This window comes from Myxocyprinus asiaticus, chromosome 40, assembly GCF_019703515.2.
Source record: "Myxocyprinus asiaticus isolate MX2 ecotype Aquarium Trade chromosome 40, UBuf_Myxa_2, whole genome shotgun sequence".
Lineage (NCBI taxonomy): Eukaryota > Metazoa > Chordata > Actinopteri > Cypriniformes > Catostomidae > Myxocyprinus > Myxocyprinus asiaticus.
Genome location: NC_059383.1, coordinates 15881229 through 15898872, shown reverse-complemented (window position 1 = coordinate 15898872; position 17644 = coordinate 15881229). Strand labels below are relative to the sequence as shown.

The window sequence follows — 17644 nt, the reverse complement described above, 5'->3', positions numbered from 1 at the left end:
CTATGCACTGTCCTTGTGCTCTTCGGGTGTCTTTTGGTGTGGTGGTATGGGCCATGTGGTCTCAGCAACCCTTGGCTGCTCCTCTGTGATGTACACACTGGTCACTCTCATGTTCTCCATGCTGACTGTGTTCGTGCTCTCATAAACTGAGGCTCGCAAGAGGAGGAGCATCTATCCTAAGCACCGCCCATTCTTCAGCCACAACCTTCAGTTTTCTACACCTTCTGATCCTCTTGCAGCCTAAACAAACAAAAAAGAATATCAGTTACATGTTATCGGAATTAAGCAGAGTGTTCGGTGCTTCTATCATTTTTTTTTTTTGGTTAGAATTTTCAGTTGAGAAGACAGCAGTTTTTTTTTAAACCATAGCCTTTTTGAAAGAGTTATAGGAAATCTTTTCCTCTATCAAGAAGCCCGTCTCAGGCCTTTCTTGATGTTAATCGTGATATAATTGTTCTAGGGCCCATTAAGCTGAAAGAAGTCCTTCTGATCACATACATTAATTATGATTTACTTATTCTTCTGTGATTCTTAAGCTATCTGTTATTAACTCATTTTGGAAGGGTCCTTTAAAGGGATAGGCACCAAGTTTTTGTGTTGACAAGGAAGACACGTTTTTGTGACAAACTGTACATAATTTTAGAAGATTCAGAAAATATATACTTTCTGTAATGTACTTTTATTTACTTATTTCTCTGCTTCTTACTTAAAACCATTCAAAACTAATGCTACTGCTGTTAAACTCACTGAAGTCAAATAAGTGTCATTTTCAACAGTGTAATTTGATTATATTCTGTAAGACATTTTTTGGACACACATCACATCACTGTAGGTTGTAAGAAAGTATGGTAAGATTAAATGTTTTTGTTATTTGTTTATTTTCACAAACATGGTTTTAGGTCGAAATCTCACAGATGCTTTCGACTTAAAGTTGGGGACCGTAACATGTGAAGGCAGCATGTGTTTGTCCCTTGATAACATGGTGCTTAATGTTAGTTTGAGTTATCCACCAAGCCTTTACTTTTAAGGGCAGGGCTGTCCTGCAATAGGTTTCACTGGCCATCTGTACTCTGAAATGCTAAATTCCTTTAGGCAGTTTTTCTTGCTTAGACCAGATTTAGCATAAACATTTTAAATGAAAACCCCCAGACCAAATTTTAATGCAAAACCCACAGGCATTCTTGTGTGCATGGCACCGCCTCCGTTATAACCGTATGAATCCATTTATAACATTTGTGATGGACTAATAAAGGCATGGAACTGGATTTTAACCTCCGGCCAGCTGTCCATTTTAAAGAAGGTGGTGGTCGGTTTACAAGTCAAAGGCTGCCATATGATATCAAGAGCTGAGATACAAGTGTCATTATTATGCAAGGCCAATGCAGGCATTTCCTGGGAGGTTGTTGAGTACAGTTCAACTAATATAATTAAGTGTCTTACAGTGTGAAGGCTCATACTTATGAGGGCAGGGCTATGAAAATAAACAGGGGGAGGGGGGTTATTTGTTCATGAAAATGGAGTAGCATTTGTTTCCCATTTTGGAATTGAATCTCATGGTAATAAAGTGATGCGCTCTGGAGTTTTGACTCCTGGAAACGCATGTGCCAATCAGTTTGTTGGGCTCATCATTCGTATTTAGGTGTTTCTCTGTTCTCAAAGGGATAGTCTAGCCAAAAAGGAAAATTCTGTATTTATTTACTTACCCTCATGTTGTTAAAAACCTGTATTGCTTTCTTTCTTCTGTTGAACTCAAAAGGAGATGCTTAGCACAACATTAGGGGCAGACAACTTCAGTCACCATTCACTTTTATTATATGAGGAAGAAAGCTGTTGTGTTCCACGGAAGAAATAATTAAGGTGAGTAAATGCTGATAGAATTTTCATTTTTGGCTGAACTATTCCTATAATCATTGTGTGTTGGTGTTAATTTACGTTTTATCAGTAAAGCAAGCAGTACCTCGTTTGGCCTGTCTGGGATGTTTAATGCCATCCTGGATGGATCACCAGCTTCATTCAGACTAGCAGAGCCAGAGACAAAATTATTTGAAAATCCAAACTTTGCACCACTAGAAGTGCCACTTGTTTGCACTTTTTTATTGTGAGTGACTGCGAGCAGGAGGAAGAGAGGAAAATGACAAATCTGTGAGGTGTGTGAACAACCCAAGAGTCTTCAGAGTAGCAGACCTAAGATTTGTAATAACCATGCTGCGACAAAAAACAGGCTTTTTCCACTGTTAACGAAAAGTCACATTCAACAGATGTCTCGCAAGCATTGAAGCACTGCTCTGATGATCTGTTGTAGCTGCACAGCAAGATTCTTACAAATTGTCATAACCTGCACAGTTAGATTTTTGATCCTGTAGTCCTTTTTTTTTTCTATTTTAACACATTTCTTAACTGTAATATTTAACCCAGGGGGTCAAGGTGCTACAATTACACCATTGTGGGGGCAGAAAGCCTGTGTCTCCATTGACATCCATAAAAAATATGTTTTCTAATTAAATAAAAAGCTTTGCAAAGCAACATATACATGATATTTCATATTATAGATATTTCATATTTCATATGTTTTACTAGTGCCTAATTTTTTGAAGGGCTCTAAAAATGCAAAATGGGCTTTCCCCCGTCTTCTGCTTTCATATTTACATTTACATGTATTCATTTAGCAGATGCTTTTATCTAAAGTGACTTACAAATGAGGAGAACAATAGAAGCGATTTATCCAACAAAAGGGGCAACAATATAATAAGTGCTGTAATACAAGTCTCACATAGCTTAGAGTACACATAGCAAGGAAAGGTTTTTTTGGTTTTTGTTTTTAAGAACATGAAGGTAGTGTGTTAGTATGAATGGGTTAGGTGTTCATGAAAAATATGTGTCACAGTGCTCGGGAGGAATTAGGCAGGTCATTCCACCAGTAGGGAACAATCAAGGTAAAGGTCAGCACAGTGTTTTGTGCCTCTATGAGATGGAACCATGAGGTGCCGTTCACCCACAGAACGCAGGCTTCTTCAGGGCACATAGGTCTGAAGTAGTGAGTTTAGATAGTGGGGTGCAGAGTTAGTGGTTGTTCTGTAAGCAAGCATCAATGCTTTGAACTTAACGTGAGCAACCATTGGCAGCCAGTGCAATTTGATGAAGAGAGGTGTGACGTGCTCTCTTGGACTCGTTGAAGACCACTCTTGCTGCCACATTCTAGATCAATTGCAGAGGTTTGACAGTACATGCTGGAAGGCCTGCCAGAAGAACATTGCAATAGTCCAGCCTGGATAGAACAAGAGCTTGGACAAGGAGTTGTGTAGCATGCTCAGATGGGAAGGGCTGTGTGGTGGTGGGGGCGTGGTTAAGCACCGGTTTGTGAATGGAGAGCGAGATCAAGAGATGATGGTAAGGATCATGGTAAGGATCATCACCTGGCAATGATTGTCTCTAACAGCTATTTGTCATTGCAGTGAGAGTGGAGACCAGCTTTAAGAGTGAGCCAGATGCCGGTCAGAGGCAGAGAGTTATTAGACATGAGTTGAAAAAGACTGCATTAATTTATGTCTGCAGAAAAGCATGGTTTGAAGTGTGACCGCTGAAAAGCGTGAATTTTTGAGTGTAAAAATAAACGGACTGTTTGAGTTGGATTCACCGTCTCCCGCTTCCTCCTTTTCCCTAACTGTGAACATTGTTAAACTGGTGCTGAAAACCGGGATTAAGGGAGGAAGAATGCCGCCATGGATCCCTCACCTCTGGAAGATGTGGTCAAGACTCTCGCCAGCATCCACCAGACACAACATAAGGCCCTCCTCAAGCTGCGCACCGAACAGGAGCAGCGATTCATTGCGCTCCTTCAGTCCCAAGCGGAGGACCGGCAGATGTTCCGGAGCTTGCTGCACCTCGGACCCTGTGACCACCCTGCCCCAGGTGCTTGGAGCTCTTTGAGTGGACAGCAGGGGCATGCGAATGGCCGAGCACCTAGTGGGCAGTCCGGTTAATTCCACTGCTGTCCGGAGAAGCCCACCTCACGGCGCAGCAGTTACCAGTGGAGAACCTCCTGGTGTACGCCGACTTGAGAAAAGCCATCCTGCAATGGGTCGGCCGGACACCCGAGCATCAGCACCAGTGCTTCCGCTCCCTGACCATTGGCGAGCACGGCCGCCTGTTCGCCTTTGCCCAACAGCTCCGGGACGCCTGCCAGAGGTGGTTGTTGATTGAGCAACGCAACATCGGAGCTGTTATCGATCTGTTGGTACTGGAGCAGTTCATCGCTCGACTTTCGAGAGGGACGGCAGAGTGGGTCCAGTGCCACCGCCCGGCATTGCTCCAAATACAAACAGTATTAAGGGGAGTACTTACCAGGCCTTGGTGGATTTGGGTTGCAGCCAAACCTTCATCCATCAATGCCTGGTTCAAGATGAGGCTTTGGGTGCTAGTCACAAGGTGAAGGTAAGGTGTGTGCATGGGGATATCCACAATTATCCTGTAGTGACCATGACGATTAAATTTTGGTGACAAATGCATAGTGTCGCGCCTCACCCATCTGCTAATTTTGGGCACAAATTGGCCAGCATTTTCCACGTTATTAAGGGAAATTTGTGCAGATGGATCATGTAACAGAGCATTTTGGTGTGGGATTAGTGATGCGCTGGCTGGGGAGGCGGAGCCAGGGCTGTCTACGTCAGTTCCACGTCAGGATGACGTAAGGGAGGGGGAAGTCTCGGCTTCCCCAGCTCTTAGAGGATTTCCCGCAAGGGAATTCCCTTTGGAACAGATGCAAGACGAGACTCTTATGCACGCCTTCGACCAAGTGAGAGTGATTGATGGTCACCATCTTCAGCCAGACATTGCACTTGCCTATCTGTGGAGGGAAGTGGAGACGGGTTTTAAGAGTGAGCCAGACACCAGTCAGAGGCAGAGAGTTATAAGACACAAGCTGAAAGAGACTGTATTCATTTATGTCTGCTGAAAAGCGTGAATTTTTGAGTGTAAAAATAAATAGACCGTTTAAGTTGAATTCGCTGTCTCCCGCTTCCTCCTTTTCCCTAACCGTGAACATTGTTACAGCCTGATCTTCCGAATGTTGTACAAGGTAAATCTGCTCGATCGGGCAGTCCTTGCGATGTGGTCTGTAAAGTTCAACAGATCATACACTGGCGGCCAAAAGTTTGGAATAATGTACAGATTTTGCTGTTTTGGAAAGAAATTGGTACTTTAATTCACCAAAGTGGCATTCAACTGATCACAAAGTATAGTCAGGGCATTACTGATGTAAAAAAACAGCACCATCACTATTTGAACATTTTTTTATCAAATCTAGACAGGCCCCATTTCCAGCAGCCATCACTCCAACACCTTATCCTTGAGTAATCATGCTAAATTGCTAATTTGGTACTAGAAAATCACTTGCCATTATATCAAACACAGTTGAAAGCTATTTGGTTCATTAAATGAAGCTTAACATTGTCTTTGTGTTTGTTTTTGAGTTGCCACATTATGCAATAGACTGGCATGTCTTAAGGTCAATATTAGGTCAAAAATGGCACACAAAAAAAAAGATACAGCTTTCTCTAGAAACTCATCAGTCAATCATTGTTTTGAGGAATGAAGGCTATACAATGCTTGAAACTGCCAAATTTGAGTTCAAACAAAGGTGTACATTACAGTCTTTAAAGACAGCTGGCTCTAACAAGGACAGAAAGAGATGTGGAAGGCCCAGATACAACTAAACAAGAGGATACGTACATCAGAGTCTCTAGTTTGAGAAATAGATGACTCACATGTCCTCAGCTGACAGCTTCATTGAATTCTAAACACTCAGCACCAGTTTCATGTACAACAGTAAAGAGAAGACTCAGGGGTGCAGGCCTTATGGGAAGAATTGCAAAGAAAAAGCCACTTTTGAAACAGAAAAACAAAAAGAAAAGGTTAGAGTGGACTAAGAAACAGACATTGGACAACAGATAATTGGAAAAGAGTGTTATGGATCTTAACCCCATTGAGCTTTTGTGGGATCAGCTAGACTGTAAGGTGCGTGAGAAATGCTATGGCAAGTGCTACAGGAAGTGTGGGGTGAAATGTCACCTGAGTATCTGGACAAACTGACAGCTAGAATGCCAAGGATCTGCAAAGCTGTCATTGCTGCATGTGGAGGATTTTATGATGAGAACTCTTTGAAGTAGCATTTTTTTTTTTTTTTCAAAATGTAATAGTCATTTTTAACATTATTAATGTCCTGACTATACATTGTGATCAGTTGAATGCCACTTGAGTGAATAAAAGTACAAATTTATTTCCATAAGAGCAAAATCTGTCCATTATTCCAAACTCTTGGCCGCCAGTGTATGTGCTCATGTACGGCAGGATAGTCACTAGTAAAAGGCTTAGGGGTGTACACTTTTTTTTTGTGGTGTCATAAACAAAGCAAGAACATCAGGAGGTCATTTTCCTGCAACTCCAGTTAGGGCTCAGATGATTAGCTTAAAAAATGTCACACATGAGTGTGCATAAGCAAAGTATGCAGTGTGCAGGTCGCATAATTTTGGGAGTGTATGCACCAGTCAAGCAACTGCCATTGAGATGAATGGGAACGCTAACAGATAGCTCTCTACCGCCTTTATTTTACCCAACACAGAAATTAGTATTTAGCATTCTAATATAAATATAAACTTTACATGCCCACTTTATTTATTTTTTCCCTTATACCATTTTTTAGTATTCAGGTTATGATAAGGTTTAGAATATGTGGAGACAGCCTGCATGTCTGTAAGACATTTAGAGCCTGGTGCTGAGTCAGCAGAGCAGAGTGTTATTTGGCCAGTGAGGGAGCTCCGTGAGGCAGCCTTTGTGCTCAGATGAGTGCCGTGATTTATCGCACTTGTTAAAATGCAGGCTGAAGCTCAGAAAAACAAGTGGCAGCATACTCCGTGCCCTGAGCGAGGAGAAGTGGTCTCAGGCCTTTCTGGCTGGGCAGTAGATTAAATCTGTCAGCTCTACCTTCCGCTACCCAGTCTGCACAGCTCTTCCAGACACATTCATAGAGCTGGAGACAGTCATTACGTGGTGGTCACTGCAATAGCTAGTTTTGATCTCAAAGTCTACTTTGTAGTCATTTGTAGTGTGTAGGGCTGCAACTAAAAATTATTTTTATAATCTATTAATCTTGGACTATTTCTTTGAATAATCAATTAATCTGATAAATATATATATATATATATATATATATATATATATATATATATATATATATATATATATATATATATATATATTTCCTGTATTGTATTGAAAATGTGATAAAACAAACAAACAAAAAAAAACAATGAAAAAGGGCATAAGGATTTGGTTTGATTCACAGTACTAAATTCACGATTTGATACTCCCACAAACTTAAAGCCAGAATCATAATTTGTTACGTTTGAATTATGTTATTATTATTAATTTTAGGACATATGCAAAACAGATCCTTTACTTGTAAAACTTAACAAAAAGTACTGTTCATTAAAGTTCGAAATGATCCATTAGGGGTAGAGTGGGACTTAAATTCAGCCCAGCAGGGGGCAATGGTGACAGCAGAATAGAAATATTAATAATTCTGATCAGGACCGATAAGAACGCTGGGAAACACAAACAGGACCGACAAGATAACAAGATGAACTGGCACTGGACAGCCCACAAGGAGACTAAAATAGGGAGAGAAATCAAGTGGGTTAATATAGGGCAGGTGTTACTAATGAAACAATAATAAGCAAACAAGGAGGCGGGGTGTGACGTAAGACAGAGAAGCACACGGCAATACAGAAACAATAACAAAGCCGCGTGTTCTCACAAGAAGGCAAAACATCCGATTGGCATGTCGATCGCCAATACAAGGAGGCGATATACACTCATGCCAATCGACAAACAAGACGAGAGAAGACACTTGTGAGAGTTCGGCCACACACACACCCGACATCTTACCGAAGTGACCGAACCTCAGCACAAACATGAAGACAGCTCGCGACAAGGGCGCAAAGACATATACAAAGACTGACGTACATTATCGACGCGAGTGCATGCAGCCAAGATGACACAAGCGCGATGCACCCACGGCAATAACAGACAGACAAGGAGTATGAATGTCTGGGTCCCGACAAAGACCGGAACCGAACTAGACAGGAAGTCAGGACCAAGACAGCACACACCAGACATGAAACGCAACAGACAGAAAAGCTGGGAATATAACCGAAACCGCGCGCTCACACAAAGACAGACATTGGCGGATAATGCAACGGTCCTGTCAGACCAAGACACAGAGTGACAGATTACATACATTTGAAGTATTTTAAATTAATATTGTAATTTTTAAAATAGTATTGTCACTGATTACATGTTACTATTAAAAATGCACTTTAAATATGAATAAATAATATAATATTTGCCATAGTATAAATTTACTGGTGAAATCTGACATTACATTATCAGGATTATGAAATATCAGGATCCTTAGGATTTATATACATTATATTCAGCTTTATATATAGTTTAATAAAGTACAATCATCTATAAACGCAATGCAAAGTCACTCTCGCGCTGAAAAGTCTCATTCTATGCTCTTTGTATTACATGTGTTTACATGATGAGGAGAAACCATCTAAAACATAGGGGTGTAAATCGAACGTTTCATCACGATACGATCTTATATCGATTCGATTGGCTTGCGATCCGATATTTGCCGATACTTCAAAGTCTGCCGCGATACGATTTCGATTTGATCAGATTCAGGGCCCTGCGATCGATATTCCGATATTATGTGTCTATTTATGTGTTTATTTATTTTATTTTTGCCCTCAAATGCAACCAAAATATAATTTGATTATTTTATTGAGCTCTCTGAAAAGTGCAAATTTATTATCCAAATTGGGACATCCACAACAAAATAAAGTACTTAAGATGTTGAAAAAAATTATACAGATAATAATATAAAAATATTATGTCACACACAAGTGATCATCAATCGTTTGATTACATCTTATTTTTCAGTTTAATCCAATTCAAAGTACTTGCATACCTATGACTTGTTTCCAACTATCCGTGCTATCTGTGGTTTTCCTGGCTGCAGCTTCCACAGTTGTAATGAAAAATTCTGTTACAGTTAACTGGGATAAATGTTACGAGTGTAGATGTGTAAAGTCTTATAACTGATGCTAGTGCTGAGCAGGTGATTTCTCTTTCCCTCATTAGTGCTGTTCAGAATGTCGGCATTGTCAAGACGTTTCACATGATGGTTGAACTTCTCCATGGTACTTTTAAACAGCAAATTCTCATGTAAATTTCAAATGGGTCGCATGCGCAAAGATATCGATGGAAGCCCGAATTAATCGCGCATGTGAGCCGCTCTGCATTTGTCACGAGAGCTCACATTTTGAGGAGCGCCCGGTTGACGTGCTCACACTGATTTTGTCACTGGTCTGGAGCTCGAGTTTCGTGGGAATCTTGGTTGACACGCGTGCACAGATAGCAGAGCTCAATTCTGTGCGCATCCTTGTCCCACATAAAAAGCATATTTAGCGCTCATAAAGTGAAATGAATGTAATAAGTTTGCTTCATCGCCTGACGGAAACGCGTACGGACGTGGCTGACGTGAGAGTATTAAAATAAAAGTGCATCTTTAAAAAGATGTCTATATCGATATTTACGCATTGTTTCGATAACACTGGATTGTTGGTTATTGGATCGATGGATCGTTACACCCCTACTAAAACACATTAAAATCCGACACACCTTGACCCTCTGAGACATCAGTGTGACATCCATGAGCTGCACAATTGATTACATTGAAACTGAAATCGAGATATGATGTTGCATGATGACTAATCACAAAGCACAGTTTAATCAAAATGAATGTCAATGATTTTCATTAGTGATAATTATCGATTTTATCGATTAGTTGTTGCAGCTCTAGTAGGGTGATTCTCCTGAAAAGGGTAAACATTGTGGGTATCACTTTGAAATCATTGCTCTGTTTGAGCATCTCAATCAGCCCAACACAGCAATATTGGCTCAACCCATGGTGGGGAAGGACTAAATGTTTGTCTAACCAATAGTAGAATGGGGAAGTGTTTGGAAAAACTGTTGGAAAACAGTCATTATTTTTGCAATTCCGCTTGATCAGGGCCATTGCTTGAATTTATGGTGCCCGAGACAAAACCCCTTGATGACGGCAGAAATTACACACTTCACCTTTAATAACTGTTCATTTCCCATTCTTTCTAGGGTTTTGTTTGTTAGGCAGTGCGTGCTTGCTGTCATACACAGTGTTCAGAGATGGGTTTGTCATGTTATTTTTTTAAGTGAAACTGCAGGTTATGATGAGACAAGTTGAAAATTGGATCCTTTCCTGGAAGAGTTTTGTCTAATGTGTTTTCTCTCCAGGTCTCTGTTGAGTGCATCAATAATTCATGATCTCCTTGATACATGTAGATGTGTTTTAGGTCTTAACGTGGCTCCATCAATGATTTAGAAGGATGTTTCATTAGAGACAGGAAGTTTTCTAGAACTCTATACAAGCCTAATCAGAAATTCAGTCAGCTTGTTCATGTTGATTCATGGTGCAATTTATCGCTGTATATGCACAAAGTAAAGACATTTTCAGAAGTGACAGAGTGTAAAAGCTCACAATAAGCTATGTTTGTTAAAAGGTTTTTGCAACCAGTGTTTTATATAGTCAAGGCTGATGGGATAATGTGCATGTTCGTGAATATTCACATTTCTCACTTCAGTTGGTTAAACTCATGGAAATCTGAAGTCTGTATGTTCGATGTGGATGTGTCAAGTGAATATTATGTTGTTCCATGTTTTTGAAGTGAATGGTGGCCAGGCCAGTCTCTAGGCACAATTACACTTCCTAGTGCTTGACCCATGCGCAGAGCGCTAGATGGCGCTATAGGAAGTGTAATCGAGCTTGAAATCATGATCGTGCCTTGAGACAGCAATGGCAAGATGTACAGTGAAAAAGGAGTTATATTTTGGTCTGTTCTCATCCAAAACCAAATGGATCGCTTCAGAAGGCATTGATTAAACCACTGGAGTCTTACGGATTACCTTTATCCTGACTTTATCTCCTTTTTGGAGCTTCAAATGGCTGGCCACCTTTCACTTGCATTGTTTGGACCTACAGATCTGAGATATTCTTCTAAAAATCTTTGTTTGTGTTCTGCAGAAGAGAGACAGTCATACACATCTGGGATGGCATGAGGGCGAGTAAATTATGAGAGAATTTTCATTGTTGGGTGAACTAACCCTTTAAATGCATACTGAAGAAATATAACAGGATTACACAGAGGATGTTTTAAGGATAAAACATACAATAACAGAGCATCTGAGGAAATACTGATGTTAATTCAACATGGCTAAAAGTATGTGGACACTGAACAGCCTTTGACTTATGTCATGCATATACATTTGTTTAAAATATTGTGAAGTTCTTTATTTGCCAAAACTATTTTTATTTTATTTTTTTAATCAAAATGCTCCTCCTTTATCCAAAGATTAGCTGGATTAAGTCTCAGCACGCTCAGATCTTACTGAAAATTAGCTTGGATAGTCCTAAAGCACTTTTGCCACCCTTTGTTTCACTCTCTGACAAATTATGTCAGTCGTCTTCATTACATCTGAGTGTTTTTCACTGCAAACACTGCCTGTAATATGAAGCCACAATTGAATCATATATTTCAACAGATGCTGAGATTGATTTGATATGATTTGCAAGTTTATCAGTTTAAGGGTGACTGTTGCAGCAGGAAAATACATATAGCTGATGTTTATTAGATCAACATGTTTTCCTTGTATTTTGTGACCAGCGTTCTGTTTACTGATCCAAATCATGTATTATACAGTATATGGATCATTTACTTCTTTAGTATTTTCATGGTGTAACTTTTACTTTGCTGGTAAGTAGCCTGTGTTTTCGTAAACTGAAAACACAATCCTGCTTTGTGTTTGTCCATACTGTCTGACACTCATTCCTTAACCATGGTGTTTTCTTGTCATTTCATTAGTGTCAGTTGCATTTGCTGAGTATGTGTGTATGTGTGTGTTTATGCCGTAAAAGCTTTAAAGTGCTAAAAGCTTAAAACTGAGATTATCTTCACATGCCAGTGCAATTTCTCTGTTGAAAATTGTATTAATGAATATTAGCCAAATAATTCTTGCAGTTAACACAATGAAAAGGAATGCTGAAGTTCTGCACAAAGAGAGTTAGTTATGTCCTCTGAATTAGCATGCTGGATTAATTTCCAAGTGAGTAATGAATGTCCTTGTTCACTATGTCACTGTACGTGATTGCATCCCATGCATTGCCATTTTGATTATCTATGTGGAAATCCTAAAAAATATTGTGTTTCTATGCATGTGTGATGGTTTCGGTCCTTCTTGCCTTCAAGAGGCCTTGTCAATTCAACTTTTCAACAATTACAAACTATGCAAAATAGATGTTGGCAATATCGACACAAGTGAGAGTACAATTTTTGTGAGTATCAGTACAATTTATCAATTGTTGATAATTTGATGAAATTGGCTTGATCACTATGGTGCTGTGGAGAAGCCTCTCACTTTATGGCTATGATGTCGTCAAGGTTTTGTTTAACTAAGTGTCTCCTCTTTTCTTCCTTCCAAAGACACCAGCTCAGGGTTGGGCACCGGAGCCATCGTGGGCATCCTCATTGTGGTCTTCATCCTGCTTCTGTTTGGCGTGGACATCACATGCTACTTCCTCAACAAGTGTGGTCTTCTCATGTGCATTGCTGTCAACTTCTGTGGCAAGTCTGGCCCCTCTGCCAAGGGCAAGGATATTGAAGAGGGAAAAGCCGCCTTCACGTGAGCAGTCTTTTCCTTATCTCATTTGTGTGTGTTCCCTTGTCCGATACGGCCATCCATCTTTGCTCGCCCGTCGTTATCAAATCAGCTCAACAGGAGGGCTTGAGGCAGGCCTGATTGGTGCATATCTGACTATGAATGAGAGTGATTTGAATATTGCCTCATGGCAGCAGTGTTAAGATAAGAGGAGAGGTGGAGAGCTGCATGCTGGTTAGGAATGAGATGAAAACAGAGTGGCTGGCTGTTGCTTCTGTTTGCATTTGTTTACTAGTCATTCCCTGCTGAAAAAAGATAACTGAAACTACCCTAAGCTGGTTTGCTGGTCTTAGCTGACTTAAGCTGGTCTCCCAGTCTGACCAGCTGACAAATGCCTAAAACCAGCAAACCAGACCAGCTAAGTCCAACAAACTATGGTTTAAGCTGTTGATTTAGCATGGTTTGGAATGCTATACCAAGACAACATGGCAATTTAGTGCATAACATTATCAATTCATTGTTTCATTGAAAATTTAATCAGTTATTATACTTGCAAACACATTTTTGGACCATTTTATTTCACTGCAGGTAGCATGACTTCTGTGCTTTGGCTGTTGGTCTTTGTACATTTGTGTAACTCTGGTGTGTTGTCCACTGTAACAGGAAGGATGAGTCCAAGGAGCCCATTGTGGAGGTAAGGACTGAGGAAGAGCACACACCAAACCATGAGGGAGGAGGCCCCACCGAACCCAATGAGACCACCCCTCTGACTGACCCTGAGTGAGTCTCTGAATACTCACACACTCAACCTTGTTACACTTACAAAACCACTCTCGCCATACACAGTCAACCGGGAGAAAGATACTTAACAATGCATTTAAGCTTACACACTGTACAAAAGTTCAGCAATATATTTTCTCACATGGTCAGTTAAATCACATATTAGAAACACATAAAAGAAAAGGCTCAATAAACAACAAAGCTTTATGTCCAAACATAAGCAAGTGAACCATATAGAACCAATCATGATGAAACTGAGTGGTAGAAAACATATCTTTATGGGCTATCAGTCTCAATCAGTTATTTCAGTGAATTAATTAGAATAATGTTTAGTGCGAAAGTCAACATTTAAAACTTGAGGTTATATGGTTTTAAATCTATGGATCCATTAGGCTTCAGGTCTAGATAATAATTTTCTGAGATGAGTCTGACACATTCGCAGCTAAAGAGCTATTTTTTGAATGTTGTTATACAGAAGTAGGGCCTAGCTGCAGGGTCTAGTTGCATGTTATTCATTATTATTGACTGCAACATAATAATGCAAATAATCAACTCACTCCAGGTAGGAACACATGAAATGGCTACCATCAATGCTATTGGATGTACCCATTGGACTTCCAGTAATATATAATATTAACATCTACTTGTGTTTATTGAATTCAACGTCCCCCTCTGTGATAGTTTAATGCTGTAGATACCACACACCCCTTACATTTCTTGCACCTTAAGATGACCTAACATGATTTATCTTTACTTTGACATGCATGTTACACTTACTTATGTGTGTATATTTTATCTTGGCCTTCCTCCCTTTCCTTTTCTTTGTATGGATCCCTGTCTTTCTCCGTCCTCCTCCCTCTCTTCCCCCTGTTCTCACAGGCATGCTGCTGACACCACAGCAACCATAGTGGACTTGATTCCCTCTGTAACCACTAACTCAGACCCAGGCACTGACAGCCCTGCTAGCGATAGCACCACCCTTACCTCAAGCACCGCCCCTGCGGCTGATCCTAAGCCCGCTCCCCAGTCCAGCACCCCAAAAACTAGTGTCACCTCTCCTACCTCCCCGCAAGCTGCTGCCCCTGCAGCCATGGCCCCTCTTGTGGACTTGAGCGATACACCCTCCAACCAGACCTCAAAGTCCTTAGATGGCCCCCATGCATCTGATTCAACGGCCCCAACCTCTGTGACCCCTGCAGATTTGGCCAAAGCCGATTCTACCAAGCCCCCTGTTGTCGAGCCAGCACAGAGTGCTGGGGCAAAAGGCCTGGCTGAGTCGGCCCCCAGCAATCCTGCGAATCCCCCCCAAAGTAAGGAATCTCAGGTACAGCAGACTCCAGATAATGACCTTGCCAAGGATGTGTTTGATGCGTTGGGCAAGCCCACCACCACTGACTCCACTGCACAGTCCGCACCCAACCAGGACGAGTATGGCCACCTCTAGATCTTTAGTTGTGTTTGTGCACTGCAAAAAAGTTTTTTGAGTATTTTTGTCATAAAATTTCAAAACATCCTTAAAATGTAATACTCAGCTTATCGCCTGCTTCCACAGCGATTATAGCAAACTGATAATTGCGGCAGGCAAACTGAGTTTTGTGAATAGAGCGCAAACTATAATTGGCCTAATTTGCATACAAAGGAGGTGTGTTTGCATGGAAAGGAATGACTTAATTTAATATATTAAAAATGCCACCTGCTTGAAGTAGATTGCAGGTGGTTAGTGAAGGTTTTTGAAAAGAGCACACGCACAAGTGACCCAACTGTTTCGAGTCGTGCTATCAGAGAAATCAAGCAAAACATTTTGAGGTTTGTACTTAAAACAAGAAAAAAGGCTATTTGCCAATTGGGAAAATAAAATTAACATTTTTCTTTAAGAAAACAGAGTTGTTATTTTTTTCTTATTTTCTTGCTCTCTTGATTTAAGCACAAACCTCATTACATTTTGTTAGATTTCTTTGAAAGATTTCTTTTTTCTTCTTTAGAATATTGATATTGTTTAAGGATGTTTTTAATGATTATTAACAAACTAAATATTTTTACTGGAAAATAAGACAAAAATACTGAGTAAGAAAAACATTTTTTTGCGGTGTGCCCCTGTCCTTAACCATCTCCACTTTCTGTTTTGTTTGTGTGTGTTCTCCCTCACCCCCTTCTACCTTGTACACTCACTCTCACACTCACTCACCAGAATTTCATCAGGATTCTCATGCATCTTCAATCTCACAGTATTCCCTTTGGTATTCAAATGAAGTCTGACTTGGTAAGCCAAGACTGATTCCACAATGTTTTATTTTCACCTCAGTAGAAACCAGTTCAGTGGTGGCGCTACAAATCAAATCCATTATAAATGTGTGAAATTGTTCTGTCAGTTCTGTTTTGAGCAGTGTGCTAATTGATTCCAACATTATGACTGGCAGAGCCTCATGTGATTGGTTGTCGCAAATGCAACAATTCCGTTGAAGATTTTAAATTATGGCTTTCAAAGCTGAAAGATATAGTGAGAAATAAATTAGCAGCCTTTTAAGTTTTTGTTTAAAAATAATCTTCCTTAGAGAATGCTAATTTATGACCATTGTAATTGCTTTAACACAGTAGACAAGGTGCGTAGTCATTTGTGAAATATCTTCAAATGGCCATCTAGTACATTGTCGTGCAAGATTCTGTTCTCATGCAGAATCCTATTTCTCTCTTGGACCCCAAGAGGTAGCCATTTGTAAAGCCTGTTCAAAAACGTATCACATCGAGATATCTTTTTACAGTTAAGTGTAAAAGCCTTTCTTGTTCTCCTTTTTTGGAAGAATTTTTAGTTAATATTAGGACTAGCAGGCAAGTCAGTTAGCATTAGGAATATCAAAATTACCGGTACTTTGGTACTAAAAAGACTTAATGATACCAGTGTTTCTGCTGTATCGGTAGTACTGAGCACCAACTCACTTCGGTACCCGCTCACTGTTTGACTGACACCCAGCTGTTTTAAATGCTCACACGCTTATTTGAGCACATGCTCTGTTACTTCTTTTACACCAAAATGCTGCTATTTATCGTGTCAGAGCTGGTGTTCAACTGGAGGAACTGAGAAGCGATTAGAAGAACGCTCGCGCCTCGCGATCATGCGGCTGCGAGCATGAATGATCTAATTTGTTTGGTCAAAATGGTCAAAATGCCTAACAGAGGTAATATTAATGTAAACACAGACAAGTGATGGTAAACAGGTAGAACATGAAACAATCAGGTATGATGATGTCAGCGGTGTGCTAAGCTAGCAGGCTAATAGGCTAGCAGTATGTTAAACTACTATGCTCACTGGTTAGCTTGCAAACTGTGAATTTGACCATTTATAGTTTTGGTTTTTGGTTAAAAGACATTAATTGTCATATTTATGTAGTTAAAGGTGCACTCAGTGTTATTTTTATTTTATTCTATTGTTTTATTTTTAATTTCTTTGTTAATTGCTAAACTTTTAGACAGAAATAGTAATAGTAGCATGGCATTTTTGAAAAATATGTGTAAAAATGATGTACACACATGAAATGAAGTCTCTAGTCTTCAGTCTTATAATTAAAAAGCTGCTTTATCTGCATTTGGTGCTAGGTGGACATTCATGAGCGTCGCTGTTATGATCATATGATCAGCCATATATGAATCGAGTTTTCTTGATAATCCACTGTCACTGGACACTGTCACTCACCAAATATTATAATCATAATATTTGTTATAATATAGTGATAATATTATTAATATTAATCACTAAATATTATTAATCATGGCTGACACCAAATAGTTCATTCTACAATTGAGAACTTCTGTTTGAGAACTTTTGTTTTTGTTTTTCAGTAATGCTGCATCTATGTTGCTAGGTGTCAGTGCAACATAAACACAAATATGACAGAGAGCACCTTTAACATTATAAATTAATTTAGTAGGATTTCTGTTCAGGCACCGAATACATTATACATTAAAAAGTTCTTTCAGCTAATAGAATTGCGTTGGGGTCCAAGAAGGGCAAGAATCTAAATGTGAATTTAAACGTGACAACATTTTATTTCTGAGA

At 39.8% G+C, this 17644-nt stretch overlaps 1 protein-coding gene across 10 annotated transcripts in view; it reads left to right on the top strand.

Annotated features, from left to right (window-relative positions):
- The window catches only part of LOC127431364 (neural cell adhesion molecule 1-like), a 310957-nt gene that overhangs the window by 286054 nt on the left and 7259 nt on the right, over positions 1-17644 (top strand). For 4 of the 10 annotated variants that reach the window (XM_051681784.1, XM_051681782.1, XM_051681785.1 and 1 more), the window contains 3 exons: positions 12639-12837; positions 13477-13593; positions 14473-15021. In XM_051681784.1, coding sequence (XP_051537744.1) covers positions 12639-12837; positions 13477-13593; positions 14473-15021 — 865 coding nt within the window. Of the gene's footprint in view, positions 1-65; positions 1613-12638; positions 12838-13476; positions 13594-14472; positions 15022-17644 lie in introns of those variants that run through there. The other 6 variants (XM_051681786.1, XM_051681791.1, XM_051681787.1 and 3 more) reach the window with 4 other exon arrangements.